Below are 18274 nucleotides of genomic sequence, written 5' to 3' on the forward strand. Positions count from 1 at the left end.
AACCCCTGGCCTTTATTTTTAAAAAATGGATTTTTCACTCTTCAATTATTTAAGAATTTTATCTCTATTAAACCTAAATATTTGATATAATCAATTTTTTCTCAAATGAAAGACTATGATAAAACTACACTTTAGCAACTCAAGTTGCCGTTCGGACCTTGACCCTCAAGTGAGCAGAACCCTGAAGCCTGCCATACCTGGCTGGTACTGAGCTGTGCCCGGATTGTGTGCTTCTGGGTCCAGTGAGTGCTTGACAGGGTAAAACACCTGAACCCTGGTCGCTCAGGCTGCCTGAGGACCTCCAGCTGGGATGACCTGGCTTCACTGTACAGGATGCTCTCCCTGCAAGGACCAAGGATGCAGGTCCATGTGGCCACTGTCCAGGCACTTGGGCGGTGGATGGTGAGGACCCTATTTTCATCAGCTTTCTGCTGGTAAACATTTCTCACTAAGAATCAAAGAACACAGGGCAGCTCTGGGTCCTTAAGGATGCTAATATTTTGGCGAATTACCTGTCAGTGGTATTAGGTCCAGTGAGAAAGACAGGAGGGCTGACCTTACTGTACACAGTAGCAGAAGTGATGGTGGCAACTGTGTATGACAGAAGCTGGGACTCTTCGAAGAGCCTTCCTTACACAGGCAGCAGTTTCGGAACTGAGGACACTGGGCTGAGGCCTGGCTGCTCACTCTTCTCCACATCCACTCGGTGACTTGGATCTGTATGCGCACGGACAGAGTGAGGAAGTCTTCACGTCTATTACAGTGTCTCTGTAAAACCTAAGGTTAGACCCGGACTTCTCATTCGAGTGTCATTATGAATTCAAAATTAAATAACTAAAATAAATAATAGATCATAAAATTTTAAGGTAGCAAAAGGATTATGACTTCAGTGATCTGCCTTTAGCATAAATCTTTCAAATGTGGATAAAAACCCCATTTAGAAGGAGGGTTTGGAGACCTACATTAACAATACACATTAAAACATAGAAAATTATTAAATACAAACATTCAAGTGATCATATGCGTTCTGATACTAATGTAACACACATAAAACTGCAATGAAGAAAAGAGCATAAAATGCAGTTAGTTTCTGGTTAACACAATGAAACATCTGGCACTCAAATGCTAACCACTACAGCATGGATGACTAGTGATGTTCATGTGCTTCCCAGAAGAGGGTGACTTTGGTTGAGAATTTTCTTCTAGTTCACTGTATACTTATCACTCGGTTTCAGCTGTTTGGGGATAAAATTAAGAGAGAAGGTAAACTTTTGACACCCTAGTCAATCAAAAAATAGCTCAGTGACTCTTTTGTGTATTCAGTAAGAAGCTATTCTAAAACTGCTAACTCCTATTTCCACAAGATCCAGAATTATTAATTTTAAAATGGTTTCTTCTATACTTAAAAAAAGTCGGCAATATTACTTTCCATAAAATGCAGTGCAACACTTCCAGGTATTCAGCTAATTCCAGCACGCAGACTTTGAACACAGACCTTTGTGGTGTAGCTAACAGTCAGGCAGCCAAGTGCTGAGAGGTGCTGAGAGCTACTACAGCAACTGACCACTTAAAATCACACTTGCACCATTTTTTGGCTTTGTTTTTAAACCAACTCTGGTTTACAGCTGAGTGTCTCTCTCGAGGAGGTAAGGGGTACCCTTGTGAAGGGTCTTCTTAAATTGGCTGCCAACTTTAAAAGCCTATTCATTTTTCCTACATGTTATTCTTAGGATCAGTACTATGAGAAGCATAAAAGACCCTTTAGTATTAATGAAATTATCTTGGGTTGGATGCAAGATGGATGTCATTACAATGAAGTCTGCTTTATACTAAAATATATTTAAAATAAAACCCTACTTACCATAAAGCAAGTATAATTAAAGGTATTCACTTGAAACAAAAACTTTGTTGCTGCTGGAGTGTCTGGTTCCTACCACCAGAGTTTAATATGGCTAATATAATTTCCTTATTTCTGTGGAATTTTCTTGAGATAGCGATCTGGCACTAGTTTAAGTCTATAAAAAACATTAAGTATCACAAGTGACATAAAACACTGAACTACCACATAGGTATTTCTGAATATCTTCAAAAACACCTACAGATAACCACCATAATGTGTAACATTCCAAGGGACCCGGGCAGCACTTCAGTGACAGAGACTAACCCAGGACACATGTGAAAATGATGCCCTGAAGGGCTGCAGCAACGCCCACTGCAGGCAGAGAGCAGCATGGCACTACCTCGCGGAACAGTCATGCTCTGTGCCCTCCTGAGGAGGCTCCCAGCAGAATGCATCCAGTCTCTCTGCTGTTTCTTGGCTGATGAGACATTCATCCTTCAAGTCCCTGATTGTCTTCCTCAGTGATTTCTGGAAATGCTTTTCTCGGTCTAAAACATTGCGCAGACTTTCCTGGGTATCCTCTAGCTGGCTGATCACATGATCCAACTTATGCTTGAGTTTCTTTGGACTGTCCATTACACTGTAGCTGTGCTCCTGAAAACATAAACACTTAAGTTATTCAACAGACACACTAGCATTAGACAGAAGCCTGTTACCAGGGCTTTGGCTGTTTTTTTACTTATGATGCTTAGCAAAGGTCTCTTGAGTGGGTGACGTGTGGAGGCGTAAACACTCTGGGAGAAGATGGGGTGGAAGCAGTGCACAGGCCTCTCTGTTCTCCCAAGAACAGGAAGACACAAGGTGCACAGAATATTACAGATGATCTGGGCTTACATTTGCTATAAATCCTGGACTCCTGTACCGACTACACAGCTTCATTCATTCCTGTGGTACTGGTGAGCTTAATTCTTACCTATTACTTTATTTTGATGACTATTTCACCTTTATGAAAGGTAAAAAGCAAAGAACATTGGGACAGGTCTGCAGTTGGGGCAGAGGGGATCTGTAGAGGACTCTGGTTTCCAAATTTTGCAGTGATAATTTTAACTCCCATTGAGACTTATGGTTATGTTTAAGATTTGCTGTGTACAGATGTTTTTAATTTTCATATGAAAACAAGAAAAACAACACTAACGTATCTTATAAAAGGTACAAAATAATAATGTTGAAGAGCTGCTATACGGAAGCAGGAATAGTAAAAACAAAAGAAAAATGAACATCAAAGTACAGCACCCTTAGCATAACTTCAGCAGCCTCATACGTGATTAGAGCCTTCAAAAGACAGGGAAGCAAAGGTGGAATACAAAGAAACACCTGAAGGAATCATGGCCCCAAATTTTCCAAAACTGATGGAAAATATAAATCCAGAGATAATAAATCTCAACAACATATCCCAAGCACAAGAAATATCGAGAAAACTAAACAAGGCATATCATAATTAATCAAAACTAGTACAAAATATTAAAAAAAGAGCAAAAATATACAGTATAAAACTTTTTTTTTTGTACCAGGGATTGAACTCAGGATCTTGCACTTGCGAGGCAGGTGAGGTGCCAATGAGCTAAATCTCCAGCCCAAGTACAGCATTTTTCATCAGATACAATGCATGTGAAAATACAGTGGAACATCTTTAAAAGTGCTAGAACCAAAAAAAATTTCAAAATTATCAACCTAGAATTTAATACCTAGTGAAGATAACTTAAAAAAATGAAGACTAATTATAACTTTTCAGACATAAGAATGCTGAAGGGTTTATCACAGCATTACTGCCCCCACAAAACATGTCAGAGGAAGTCCTTGCTGTGGAACCAGCTGAGTGGAAATAGAGACTCACACCAAGCCCTGAAGGGAACGTGGAAGGCAACTACGAGGCAATACCAAGTTTCTTTCTTATTTAAGTCTCTACAAGATGAACTTTATGTGTGTGTGTTTTTTTTTGTACTGGGGATTGAACTCAGGACCTTGTACTTGCGAGGCACCAGAGCTAAATCCGCAGTCCAAGATGATCTTTGTTTAAACAGAAATGATGACAACACAATGTGGAGTCTGTAGCATGTGTGAAACTGGAACACAGGACAGCAGTGGCATAGGCAGGCAGGAGACATCAAGGTGCACTATTGTGAGATGTGCACACTGAATAGGGGATAAGTTACAGGTGTGTCACAAACCTACAGACACTACTAAGATAAAACAGTTCTAGCTAATGAGTCAAAGAAGGTAAAATGGAATAAAAAAGAATACTTGGTCTAAAAGGCAGAAAAGAAGAAAATAGGAACAAAAAGCAAATGGAATAAGAAACAAAGAAGAAAACAAAAGAATTAACCTTAATATCAATTGTCACATCAAGAATAAATATCTTAAGGGGCTAGGGATTTAGCTCAGTATCTTGTCCCTGCCTTGCAAGTGTAAGGTCTGAGTTCCACAGGAACAGGGAAGGATGGAAGTTTGTGTGCCCCTGGGATATGGGCAGCATGCCAATAACCAGGTACTCCTGAGTCAAGATAGCATCTGCTGCTGGGGATTTGGTCAGTGCCTCAAAGGACAGCACCTGCCTCACAAGTTCAAGGTCCTAAATTTGAACGCTGGTACTGGAAAAAAAAAAAAGTCTCTGCTGAGGACAGTTATGAATACACAGGCATTTGGGTGTAGAGCAAATCTAGTTCCTCATTAATTTAAACCCTATCCACTAATTCTCTATAGCTGTTGTTCCATGAAAACCGGTGCAAACCACCCCTGCCCTTCTCACTGCCTAATAAAAGTGGGTCAACTGCAGAGTTTTATCTGAGTCTGTCTGCTAGAGGCAGGTCTCCTCCCCATTCCCCTTCCTATCTAGAAAATTGTCCCTATCTCTTTTATTCCTCATCTTTTCCCCTAAAAGGTAGCTGAGGGTCTGATCAGCTCTCAGTACAATCCAATTAAAAGGAAGATTATCAGTCTGGACTAAAAACAAGTGAGAACAAAACCTAAAGTATATGCTGCCTCCAAAAAAAAAAAAAGCACTTCAAAGATAGTAACATTGATAAGAGTAACAACAATCAGAGTATGCTCAGAGCAAAGATGATTACCAAATATAATGAAAGTAGTTCTGTAATAACAAACGGTTTGATTTATCAAAGCTAACAATCTTAAAATACCTGGTAATAGTGCTTCAAAATAAAACAGGCAAAATTACTGATAAGTGCAAGGAAAATCAGACAAATCTCCAATTGTACTACATTATTTTAACACTCTCAAAAACAGATAAAACAAGTAGAGAGGAATTCAGTAGGATAAGGAAGCCTTACACAATATCAAACAACCACACTGTGGGATGAAAAATACACTTAAATATATGCACAAGGAGTTAGGCTGTGCAATGGATAGCCTCTAGCCACAAGAGAATTTTCCAATATATGGAAATTATATAACATACTTAGAAATAATAAATAACAAAGAACAAAATGTAATTTGAAAGTAGTTCCGACTGAGTGACAATGAAAACACAACATAAATACTCGGGGAGAAATTAATATCATAATTAATATCACTGAAGAAATACTTTGAGAGAAATAATACCACTGAACGCCTACACTAGAAAGTCTCATACAATAACCTCTGCTTCCACTTTGATTGGAACCAAATGAGCAAATTGTACTGGAGTAAGTTTAAAAAAAAAAAACATCACACGGGAACTAGCACAAAGAATGAACAACCGGGATCTCATCTTATTAAAAAGCTTCTGTACTGCAAAATAAACCACCAACAGAGCTAAGAGACAACCTACAATGTGGGAAAAAATTTTTACCAGCTGCTCCACAGACAAAGGACTACTATCTAGAATATATAAAGAACTCAAAAAAAATCAGGCACCCCAAATATAAAGACCCAATTCAAAAATGGGCATTTGAAATGAACAGTCATTTCTCAGATAAAGAAGTAAAAGCAGTAAATAAATACATGAAAAAATGTTCCACATCACTGGTTTTTTGAGAGATGCAGATGAAAACAACACTAAGATTCCACTTCACCCCACAAAGAATGGCTGCTATCAAGAAATCACACAACAAATGTTGGCAGGGTTGTTGGGAGAAAGGAACCCTTCTCCATTGTTGGTGGGAGTGCACACTGGTGCAACCACTATGGAAATCAATATGGAGATACCTCAAAGAACTAGGATTAAAGGTTCCATTTGACCTAGCTATCCCTCTGCTTGGTATCTTTCCAAAAGAATTAAAAGAATCATACCACAGTGATATATGCTCACCCATGTTTATAGTGGCACAGTCTGTGATAGCTAAAACTTGAAAACAGCCCATTTGCCCATCAGTTGGAGACTAGATAAGGATTTTTCTAGATACAGTTTTTCTATAAAATGGAAAACTACTCAGCCTTAAAGAATGAGAAATTAGAGTCATTTATAAGAAAATGGACGCATACTGAGGTCATACTCTTAATAAATAAATTGCACATGTGTAAATACCAAATAGTTTCTCTGGTGTGAAAAACTAAAAGTGTAGGGGAAAGGAAATAAAGGAAAAGAAAAAATATGAGCAAACGAAAAAATGGAAAAAAAGTTTTTGTAAATAGGGAAGGGAGGAGGGGATGAAGGGAGGACAGGGGTATGGGGAAAAAATGAGAACCAAGACCTGTCATGTAAAGGTACAAGATCCCAATGATGAATGTAACTGTACTGTATACGTAAAATGTACCAATAAAATAAACTTAATGAGGAACAAAAAAATCAATAAGTAGAAATCAGTGAGGTAGAAAGAAAATCAATAAAAGCTACTCATTGATAAAATCAATAAAACTATTAAATCTCTAAGCAGATTAATTGGCAACACAAGAATAGAAATGACCAGAAATGATCAGAATGACTGACGTATTATTACAGATTCTAGTTACTAAAAGGATTAATAAAAAATGGTACGTACAATCTTAAGCTAATAAATTTAACAGCTGTGATGAAATGGACAAATTCTTTAAACACAAACTATTGAAAAAAAAAAACCCGACTTTCCCACAAAGAAAACTACAAGTCTAGCATCACAGAAAGAAGTCTATCAAATACTTATAGAAGAAATAGTAACATCCTACACAAACTTTTCCAGAATATCAAAAATGTCAGCAATATTTTACAGTTCACTTTTTGAGATCAGTTATTATTCTGATGCTAAAACTAGACAAATGAAAGTAAAAACAAAAGAAAATAAAAAACTATAGGTCAAAGTATCTTTCTTGAACATGTAATGAAAGACTAGACAAAAAAAACAAAATCCAATAACCCAGAAGTGACAATGACTTGGCCTTGTAAGAGCAAGGACCGGAGTTTGTCCCAGTACAAAAAAAAAAAAAGGGATAATATATAATGAACGAGGAAAATGAGGTTTATTCCAGGAACAAAAGGTTGGCTTAATTTTTGAAAATCAATTTATAGAACTCATTATATTAACAGACTAAAAAGGAAACATCGTATGATTACTCAGTAGACAGTCACAGCATTTAGTGAATCTAACTTCCACTTCCAATAGACTCTTAGCAGACTGAGAACAGAAGAAACTGCCTCCACTGGATAAAGGGGTAAAACGCATTCATCAAAACCCACAGCTAAGATCACAGCTGGCAGGGAAAGATGGCATGCTCTCCTGCAACAACTGGGACCAAGGCAGGGGATCAGCTTTCAGTCCCTCTGTTCAGCAGTCTTGAAGGCTCAGGGCAGTACCACAAAGAAAAGACTGACATCCATGCAAGAGAAGAACTGAAACTCCTCAGTCACGGAGAACATGATGATCTAAGTGGGAAATCTACTGTAATTAATTTGTTTGAGTTGGGGCAGTTTGCCAGATACAACATCAGTGCACAGAAAGCAATTTCATTTCCATATCTAGCAGCAAACAAAATAATACTGTTCATAACAACATCCAAGCATACAAAATACTATGGAATAAATTTGATCAACTGAAACATCTGGGTCCTGAAACCAAAATAATGCTGAGAAGTTAGACCCTAAACAGAGATATTCTGAGTTCATGTGCTGAAAGACCACTAAGATGTCAATCTTCCCAAACAGAGATCTATAGGTAAAACACAAAACTAGTCAAAATTCCAGCAGGCTTTTGGGCAGAAAATTGTAACATGATTTTAAATTCATATGCAAATGCAAAGAATCTAGAACAGCCAAAGCATCTTTGAAAAATACATTGGGAGTACTAATCCAATTTTAAGTTATATAAAGCTATTACTATAGATTTATATTCCAGGTCTGGTACTAACATGAACAGGCAATAGATGAAAAAATAAACAGACTCAAATACTCTGTAGGTGTATGAATGTTTTTCAAGGAAACAATATTTTTACTAGGTATTTCCATGCAGAAAACATAAAAAATACCTTTCCAAAGGGATTTTTTTGAACTAAGGATTTAATTTAGTAAAGGATTAAGTAACTCTATACTGCATTTGCATACATACAAATTATAATGACCTTGGGAAATAATATTTACCTATTAAATTTTTAAAAAATCACAAACACATATTCCTAGCTTTTGCTGATTCTGAAAAGTTTGATCATAATGGATAGGACACACTCATCTTAAAAGCATTAACATTAGTTTAGTAATTTTACTTACAAAAATGAACTGGGATTGGAATTCTTCAGTGTACGAAGAAGCGCCAACAAGCTGATGGTTGTGGTTGGTGACTGGAAGGGTTTTGAGGGTAAAGTTTTTTCTACAATGAAGCTTTTCTTTTTTCTCCTGTTAAGATTTAATAAAAATCACCGAGATACTTATTTTTATTTTCGGTAGTGGGGACTAAGCTCAGAGCCTTTGCACTGAGCTACATCCTCAGCTATTTCATTTTTTATTCTGAGATAGGGTCTTGCTAAGTGTGAAGTTGCTCAGGCTGGGCTTGAATTTGTGACCTTCCTGCCTCAGGCTGTCAGTGTTGAGGTAACAAGCATGTGCCACTTACAGCTGGCTTCTATCCCCCCAATAGTCTCACTATGCAGTTTAGCCTGGTCTTGAACTCATTATGTAGCCCAGGGTGGCCTCAAACTTTTGTGGGGCTCTTCCTGCTTCAGTCCCCCGATTATGGGCTTGCAATACCATGCCTGGCTACTTAAATTTTCTTAAATTTGTGCAGTTTAATCAATACCTTATTTTCACGAAGAATGCTTTTAGAAATTCCAACAAGATTTTGACACTCTACAGTTCATTTGAAAACATAAATCTTCCTGAAAAGGAACAGTGAAAATCAGGCAGGATGTGCTAACCTACTGAAAATATGGTACACAATAAAAAAGCTAAAGCAGTGGGTTATTTTCTTAGGACTATACAGACTAGACATTGATAAAGCAGATAAATGCTAGTGGCAGTCTAAATGACAGGAGGAAGGATATAAGCTATGTAAAAACTATTTAAGAAAAGCTGTTATATTCTTTGTACATACCGTTTTCCCTAAATACCTATTTTCAGGGGATGTCTCTTCTAAAATCATGCTAGAACTTGTTTTCTCGGTAGGTATTATGTTTTGGAAAACATAGTATGTTACCACAATGAAACTGGAGTACTAAAATTTTATGTAAAAATGAAAACCACAAAGAACTAGAAGGGAATATTTATATTTTCTTAAGATGGGCACAGCTAAAATCATACAAGAAAAAATATTCTATTGATTACACAGAAAAGTATAATTTTAAAAAATCAGTCATAAAAAAAAATAAAGACAAAAAGTCACTGTAACATAAGTGGCAGTTAAAGATTGATATCCTGTTTTTTCAAAGTAGTTTAAAAAGTACAGAAGAGGGCCTGATTAACTTTCTCAAGACATAAATGTTCAATAAACACATGAAAAAATACAGAACTTCACTAGTGTTGAAATATGAATGAAAACAATAGGCCCTTTTTGTGTCAATTTTATGATGCATCAAAGACTTGGGTTAGCAGACGCTCTTATACATAGCTGGTGGTGAGCAGGGTGGGTTCAAGCTTTCTAAGAAGCCTTTGGGAGATCTGTATCAGAAGAAAAGCTTTAAAAATCTATACACTCAACTACCTTATTTTCAGGCATTTAGTTCAAGGAAATAAGGATATGAATAAAAATTCAGCTAGAATATGCATTTCAGTGTTGTTTACACTGGTGAAGGATGATCAAATACAACAGTGAAGTCTGACTGGCAAAGTGAAACACTGTTCATAAATAGGATTGACTGTTGTATAGTTCTTAAAACTCTCTTCTCCAGAAAATGGACACCATCAAGTACTGGCAAGAATGTGGATATACAAAGGACCTTTTATGTGTTGACGGTGGGACTGTACATTTGAAAACCCCTCTGGAAAACTACAGCAGTATCTACTCAAACTGAACGTATACATCCCTGACCTCAGTAATTCCCATTTCTTTCTTTTTTTTTTTTTGAGACAGGGTCTCACTATGTAGTGAGACTGACCTGGAACTCACTGTGTAGCCCAGGCTGGTCTTGAACTCACAGTGATCCTACTGCCTCAGCCTCCCAAGTGCTGGGAGTAATTCCCATTTCTAACAGAAGCATGTATATACTCTACAAAAATGTGTAGAGTATATTAGAGATAAGGACAAAAATGCTCATAGCCACACCATTTATTACAATAGCTTCAAAGTAAAACCCCAAATGTTTATCAATAGTTGAATAGAGAAATGTTTATCCATTTAATAGAATACTGTATCACAAAGAAAATAAATAGCAAGCCATTGTGCACTACATGGATCAATCCTACATGCTGAACTAAAGAAGCCACAAAGCACACTGTACACAGGGCTCCATTTATATAACTGGTAGTGATACAGGTCAAGGTAGTAGTTGCCTTGAGTCAACAGTGAGCTGGGAAGACAGTGGAAGGCTCCTGGGACACTGGTAGGAAGTGTCACTCCTTGATCTGAGGTGAGTCACATGAATGTATTTATCATGTAAAATTCAGTGATTTGCACACTTATGGTGTGCACTTTCCCAAATATGTAAAATTTAAGAAAAGCGATGTCCTACATAAGTTTTTTTTTAAACAAATGACACACAGATCTGTAGCATAAGGTAGGGTACTTGTTAAAAAGTGCAAGCTTGGGGCCAGGGATTTGGCTCAGTGGTTCCACTACCTCCCTCACAAGCTCAAGGTCCCGAGTATGATCCCTGGTACAGGAAAAAAAAAAAAAAAAAAAAAAAAAAAAAAAGTGCAAGCTCACTCAATCAAATTCTCAAACTTACTGAATTAAATTCCCTGGGAGTGGGGTACAAGTTTCAGTATTTTAAAAACCCTCTGAATAATTTCTGCATAGACTAACATTTAAAAGCCACCATCATGGGCAAATCCTGCATTTAACATAATGGTGCTTAGTAATTAAGATGAAGTCTAGGGCTGAAGTGCCTGGGTTCTAATCCAATCTGTGTTGTTAACCTAAGTGTGGTCCTAGGAAGGTATACCAGCTCTTTGGGCCTCTGATTCCTCAGGCAAGGCAATGAGAATTGCCTATGGGTGTTTCAAAAACTAAGTTAGTATGTACGTAAAGTGCTTGGAGTATCACTGACACATGCATAGTAAGCACTGTACAAATGTGAAAACACAAAAAAGAAAGCAAACAAAGGAAGAGACACAAAATTGTGTTATTGTAAGATGTATATAAATAAAAGTGAATTTATACAAAATATGCACAAATGACTGGAAAGGTACCTATCCAAGTGTTCACAGTATTGTCTCTGGATGATTTCTGTAGTACTTTTATTTTGCTTCTACCACCTAATTTCCTATTATCTTGTTATAAGGAAATAGATTTTGGAAGTTAGCAATTTAAGATTTGATTTATTGGTGGTGGCGCATGCCTGTAATCCCAGCACCCAGGAGGCTGAGGCAGGAGGACTGCCATGAGACCAGCCCCTGAACTATGTAGCAAGATTCTGTCTAAAAAAAAAAAGATTTAATTTATTATGCCCATGTTTCCTAAGTTCTGTTTTATACTGTAGCTAGATAACAGTTAGTGGCAGGAAAAAAGAAAGAGAAAAAGACATCCTTCAGGCTAACTACACAAGATGCTCACATCTGCTGAGGTAGAAGGGTGCTAGCCATCTCCAGCTAAGGCACCATGATGTATGTGATCACTGCAGAGATGCAGCCTGCACAGAAGGGAGCAGCAGGGCTCAGGACCATTTGTGTCTCTTGCTTACAGAAGAGAGCGAGTCCTTGGGGAATGTTTTCCTTGAGTTTCTCACATGGGAACTGTCTTTTTGTCCAGTTTTGGGAAACACACACGTCCCCAGATATCTGCCCTTAAGAGATACTAAAGGACAGGATGCCAACCCAGGTATCATCCCTGAGAAGAAAAAGGACTCAACTACAGTTTACTTATTCAACTTTTCTCTTTTCTTTTTCTGATTTCTTTTTCCTTGTGTTCTTACCTTTTCATCTTGGTTTTCTTTCTTTTGGTCCCACCTAGACTTTATACTTGTGTATCTGGCTGCTCTTGGAAGCACACTGTGATTCTGTCAGTGGTTGTACTCTTGACTCCTTTTGTACTGCCAACGTGGAACTTCTGATCAACCTTATTTTGTTTATGTTTTCCCCCCATAGGTTAAGAGTAGGACAACTTACTGGGGAATAGAAATGGGTAACAGGAATGCAGAATAGGAATAGCTCCTGAGAGACTGGAAGGGTCCTGAATGGGTTGCCCTCAAGCTTAGGTAAATTTCCATTTTTTAAGACACAAATCTTGAGTTATGTCAATTCCTAAGTCAGTGGACTTTACCAAACCTTTGTCATGCACCAATGTTTGAGTGCCTACTGGTAAAATAGTCCTACTACACATTGTGAAAATAGATAAATAAACAATAGAAATGTAGGCAAGAGTGTTGAAGATCTTCAATCATGCCACTGAAAGTGAGCATTAATGGTAAGTAGTATCTCATAAACCAACCTGTAAGTGGTATGGGGAATCAAATATAGATGGGATGACTCCTGGTTTTAGTTTAAGATTTGGAGCACTTCTGTCAAAATCTGTCTTCTTAAAGTGCCTTGAACACAACACATCTCCTTTTTTAGGCTCCCACATACCTGCAGCATTCACATCAAGTCTTTTCATTGCTAATACCCAATTTCTTTTGACATTTTCATCTGTGGGGAATCTAGAAAAAATTACAAAACAAACTTAAAACCAATCACTATTGATATATAGTTCAATTAAAGCTGTCCTCTATGACTGTGGCTAACCTAATTCCTTACCTAGTTTGTCACCACTCTTGGGAACTGCAATATTCAGGAAACTATGATTTATGCTCATGTAATTCAGATTTAATATTCTGAATTTCGGCCAATTCTGCAGACATATGGCCCTCATTTTTCTCATATTATGAGAGAAAAGTTTCAACAAATATTTAGCATGTTATAGAAAGATCCACAATTAAAGGTTTTTCTCCACCTATAGATGTTAAAAAATATCCTGGGCTTTTCCTGTATAAAGTGATATCTAGAAATCATCCCCAATGGGTAGGGCCCTTTGCACTTTCTTTTATCACCACCAGAGAACTTCTCAGTCCAACATTTAATGCTCACCAGGTCTAAAAATGCTAGTGGATGAAGAGAAATGTAGTTGATTCTGGAATTCTGTCTATCAGAAATATTCTGAGACACCTGAAGACTAATAATCACGTTTCTCAATTCTCCAAACTAGTTCAAATCTTTTTTTTTTGGAATAAGGTGGGCATACATACTCATTTAGAAAATAAACTAGCAGATCTTTCTCTAGCACTTAGCACAGTGCCTGGCACAAAAGAGGCAGAATCAACTTCTAGCAAGGGAACAATGTTTAAATCCTACTACTCCTCTTCCATCACTGCCAGAAAAATGGCTAAAACAAAGATCATCTTATCTGCAATACTGCTGAAGAATGCTTGGTCTGAACCATAATTTGCACCTTACAAATTAAGCTTTGTCATCTGTTTAATAGAAAGGACAACATATTCGAGCAAAAATCTTTCATATTTTGTAAACATTGCTGACCTCTTTTTTTTTTTTTGCTGACCTTTTCTTTAAAGAAAATACAATGTTAAAACACAAAATAATAACTTTAGGGGGCCAGGGATTTAGCTCAGTGGTTCTGCTGCCTTTCTTGCAAGTGCAAAGAAAAAAAAAAATTTTTAAAAAAAAAAAAAACTTTACGAAAAGTGTCCATAGCACTTTTTTAACGAGTGTGACACCTTGGCAGTATCTTAAATCTTATACTAAATTACAAAAGGGTAAAGGTGTCACTGCCAGCATATTTAACACAAAGCTTATTTAGAAGTAGAAATTTAAGAACACAAGTCAGATAGGACTGTCCAGAATAGTGGCCCTGAAAACTGGGGGCTGAAGTTTGGCACTGCACCCCGCAGTAGTCATGTGCTCTGTGCAGGGGAAGCGCTTGGTGGCCCGCAGCAGGTCTTACGCGTGGAAGGTCAGTCCTTTCAACTTGGAATTGGGTAGACAGCGAGAGGCGCATCCGATGGCTGAACAGCATTTCACCATGACTTCAGCAGCTCATCACAGCGCTGAAAAACAATTACAGGGCGAAGCGTCGGTGACTCCAAGGCTGGAGGGGGTGTGTGTGGATCCACCTTTGCCAGCCAGCGTTTAGGAAACGCGCGCGCCAGCGCTGGGCACGGACGTCACCTGGGTTGCTGCCGCTCTCCTCCCGGCAGGCGCTCGGGTGTCGGGTGGACACGCACTTCACCCTGGCCGGGTCCCTTGAGCATCCTAGTCCTCCGCCCCGCCCTGTCCTCTGGTTCCAGCCCCTGACCAGGTCCCCCGCGTCCCCTAGCGCACACCTGGCCGCCCCCAGTCCCAGCCCTGTCAACCCCGCTGTCGTCTCCGGGGCCCGGGCTGCTCCCGCAGTGCTCACTTTCCGCCGTAGCGGCCCTGCGGTGTCCGACGCAGGTTCACGCTCATGTGCACCCGAATTAATCCAAGGCAGGCGGAGGCCTGGGAGCGCCTGGCAGTGCGGTCCAAGGAGAGTTTATGAGACGTGGGGAGGAGCAGAGCTCAGCGGAGCGAGGACGGCCGTCAGCTTTGTAGCTGAGCAGCTGGGGAGGCGGCGCGCTCACTTCCGCCCGTCGCGCTGGGACAGGAAGTGCACGTCACGTGACAGCCGCCATCTCCGCGGGCCGACGGCGGGGTCGACCGGTGAGCTGCCTCCGGCGGCTGGGATGGCGGCGACAGCGCGCGAGCCAAGGCGGCGAGGCTGCGAGCACTATGACCGCGGGTGCCTACTGAAGGTGACTTGTGGGTCTGGCGGGGACCGGGCGATGTGGCGTTCGCGACCCCATCCGGGTCCCGAGTGCGGCAGACGCTGCCTTGGCGGAGTTACGGTACCAGGTCTGGAGTGGCGAGGCGGCGCGGGGCGGTCGGGTGTGCGAGGGAACGGTGGTCACCGGCAGGTGACAGGTGGGTGACCGCGGGGTCACTGCAGTCCGCGCCTGCCGCCCTGCTAGCATCATACGTAGGAGACAGAGACGAATTAGAAATGAGGCGCGAAGAACCGCCCACTAAGCGTGGGTTCTTACCTTCGCAGTTTACTTGGAGGAGACTCCTAGTTCAGAGGGTTTACACAGGCGCTTGCCCAGCTGGAGCGTCCTGGTCCTTTTTGCCGGAAAGCAGCGTAATCCTGGGTGCTGGTTTGCGGCTGCGTAAGAGTAGAGCAAGATTCCAGCATGGAGTAGGCCCGGGTCAATCCTGGAACCCCACCTCCCAAAAAGGAAAAAGTCAGCTTGAGCTTTGAAATCCTGCAGTCTTATCCTCACGTCTTAGCTTTGCCCCTTAATAGCAGTGCGATTTTGAGTAAGTTTCTATTCAGTGCCCCTTGCATAAAATAGGGATCTTAGCTAAAGGATTACGTAGTAGAGTGCATATGAGAGATTACATAGTAGAGTGCATATGAGAGGTACATTCCTAGTATCACCCTCATCTCCATTTTTTGGTCCACTTAACTCCACTAGTCAGCCCTTGTGGTTCCTGACTAGAGAGTAGAAGCAGGAGGTAGTCTCGGGCTGTATTGTCAGCTGAGCCCTTTCTACCCAGATTATCTATTACCCTTTCAGGTTTGATCTCTAAAAGGAATCGAATATCTTCCCCTCTCCTCTGAAGAAACCACATGACTCCATCTGTTTCTTAGCACTAAGATACTTTGCCCTGAGGAAGCTCAAAAACTTCCTTTATACTAGAGACCAGTGAAGAGTGTCAAGGAGGAAGTGGTCAGCTAGATCAAGTGCAGCTCTTTGAGTAAGATAAAAACTGAAAATTGACCTTTGAATTTGACAGAGACATCAGTGATGGTGACCTGGACAAGTGAGTGTCAATGGAGAGATTGGGATAAATCTTATTGGAATTGATTCAAGAAAATGGGAGAACTGGAAAGGGCATGAATAAAAAGTTCTTAGAGTTTTTTGCCTCTGAGTTTTGCTGGAGTGGACCTGGGAGAAGAAGAAAAAAAGAGGCCATTGTTGCTGATAGATGTGGTATAATGGGATTTTACCCCCTTTTAAGTTAGGAAGTGTTACCTCATATTTGTATATTGTTGGAAGTGACTCAGTAGAGATCATGTTATATTGTGGAAAGAGGAGAGAAGACTTGTAAGAATATTGTCCATAGGTAGACTAAGAGGAAGAGACCCAGTGCCTCCAGTGGAGAAGCTGGCCTTAGGTACAGGCACAGACTAACTGGTGATGCTTTCTAAAAGAAGGGAAGGCACAGGATGAGGTATATTTGCAAATAGGTTGATAGAATTTGTGGAAGGATGTTTTCTTGTATTTCAGTTTCAATAAGGTGCAAGGTTATCAGCAGAGTGTTAAAAGGGAGTAAGAGGTGTTATGAGTTTTAAAGAGGTGAAAATATGAAGCGATTATTTTAAATTCTGAATCCTTTTTTTTTTTTTTTGTGAGACAGGGTCTCGCTGTGTAGTTCAGCCTGGACCTGAGCTCACTATCCAGCCCATGCTGGCCTTTGAGACATAGAGATCCTCCTGCCTCAACCTCCTGAGTGCTGGGGTTACAGGGTGTGCCACCACATCTGGTGATTTAATCTAAGTCTTTGACTCTATATATTAAGGAATTTGCTTTTTGTGAGTGGTTATGATTTAAAAGTGACACCAGACACTATACTTTTTTTTTTCCTGTCCTACCCATTGTCAGTTTTTAATATGGGTTGCGTAGGAGAGAGTAGATTTGAATTTGACTAGGGTTGTGTTGTTGGTAGATGAATCTGAAGAGAAAGATAGGAGGGCAGTAGGGTTACGCAAGGGAAGACTTGGAGTTAATTGAACAGAGAGGAGGTTGTAGTTAAGAGTTTCATTTTTGAAACTGAACTGCAGAGGGTAGAGTCCGTGTACTGGACCAGCGGTTTTCTGAGTGTGATGAGTGAACCATGGGGATCCCTGAGACTGTGAGGTTGAAACTACTTTCTAGGAGTACTAAGACATCGTTTGCCCTTTTCATTGTGTTGACATGTGCGCTGATGGTGGAAAGCAGTGACAAAAACTGCCAGTACCTGTGCTTGAATCAAGGCAGTGGCAGTGAACTTTGTGTAAATACAATTTTTAAAGCTGGTGACACTTAAAAATATAATTGACAAAGCTGTAAAACTACTGTCAATTTATCAGATCTTACCCTTGCATGCATGTCTTTTTATTTTTAAAATTTTTTTGGTACCAGGGATCGAACTCGGGTCCTTGTGCTTGCAAGTCAGGTGGCAGAACCACTGAGCTAAATCCCCAGCCCTGCATGTCTTTTTTATACTCTGACAAAATGGCACTTTTCATCAAGTACTTTGTCTTGTGGAAAAGCTCTTGCATAATTGCATTGTGATGTGAAATGGTCCCTTTTTTCATGGAACATTCTTTCCTCAAAAAAATCTGTGTTCATTCAGACTTGGGTATTTGGCAGACATTTTCTTTCTTCTTCTTTTTTTTTTTTCCCCTGGTACTGGGGATCAAACTCAGGAGCTTGTGCTTTTGAAGCAGGTGGCGGAACCACCAAACTAAATCCTTGGCTGCTTACAGACATTTTCTTTTTTTTTTTTTTTTTAATTTTATTGAGTTTATTGGTACATTTTAGGGATACAGTACAGTTACATTCATTGTTGGGATCATGCACCTCTACATGGCAAGTCTTGATTCTAACTTTTCCCCTTACCTCTGCCCTCCCTTCATCCCCTCCTCCTTACAGACATTTTCTTAAAAAAGAGGGACTTAAGACTCAGGACAAGGGAAACAATTGACAGTATTTGTTTCCAGTGAGAAAATTTAAGCTAACTTAAGTGAGTGTGGTGTTGGAAACTTCTCAATATCAAGTGACTTTTAATGAATGTGAAGTTTTGATTATACATTAAATGTGTGAACATTTGGAAGG

General features: G+C 39.7%; 2 protein-coding genes across 5 annotated transcripts in view; one reads left to right on the top strand and one right to left on the bottom strand.

The window, feature by feature from the left end:
- Thap6 (THAP domain containing 6) lies at positions 1-15556 on the bottom strand. Of its 3 annotated transcripts, none has more exons than XR_004515534.1 (6): positions 14776-14960; positions 14323-14425; positions 12817-13024; positions 8508-8633; positions 1862-2494; positions 1-1235 (listed from the first exon to the last, which is right to left on the bottom strand). XR_004515534.1 is itself a non-coding variant. In XM_010610834.3 (6 exons), exons 2-6 carry the CDS (start codon positions 14400-14402, stop codon positions 1232-1234), a joined length of 672 nt encoding a protein of 223 aa, XP_010609136.1. In that variant the 5' UTR covers positions 14403-14425; positions 14776-14960; the 3' UTR covers positions 1-1231. The 3 variants fall into 3 exon arrangements, 2 of the variants coding, with proteins under 2 accessions (XP_010609136.1, XP_033615377.1); XM_010610834.3 differs by having other exon boundaries at positions 2241-2494; XM_033759486.1 differs by lacking the exon at positions 14776-14960 and adding an exon at positions 15437-15556 and having other exon boundaries at positions 1-2494.
- Positions 15065-18274, top strand: part of Rchy1 (ring finger and CHY zinc finger domain containing 1) — a 16603-nt gene continuing 13393 nt past the window's right edge. For both annotated transcript variants that reach the window (XM_010610830.3, XM_010610831.3), the window contains exon 1: positions 15065-15148. In XM_010610830.3, coding sequence (XP_010609132.1) covers positions 15080-15148 — 69 coding nt within the window. In that variant the 5' untranslated portion in view covers positions 15065-15079. The remainder of the gene's footprint in view (positions 15149-18274) is intronic.

This window comes from Fukomys damarensis, unplaced genomic scaffold (assembly GCF_012274545.1).
Source record: "Fukomys damarensis isolate Sample0158 unplaced genomic scaffold, DMR_v1.0_HiC HiC_scaffold_37, whole genome shotgun sequence".
NCBI classification, from domain to species: domain Eukaryota; kingdom Metazoa; phylum Chordata; class Mammalia; order Rodentia; family Bathyergidae; genus Fukomys; species Fukomys damarensis.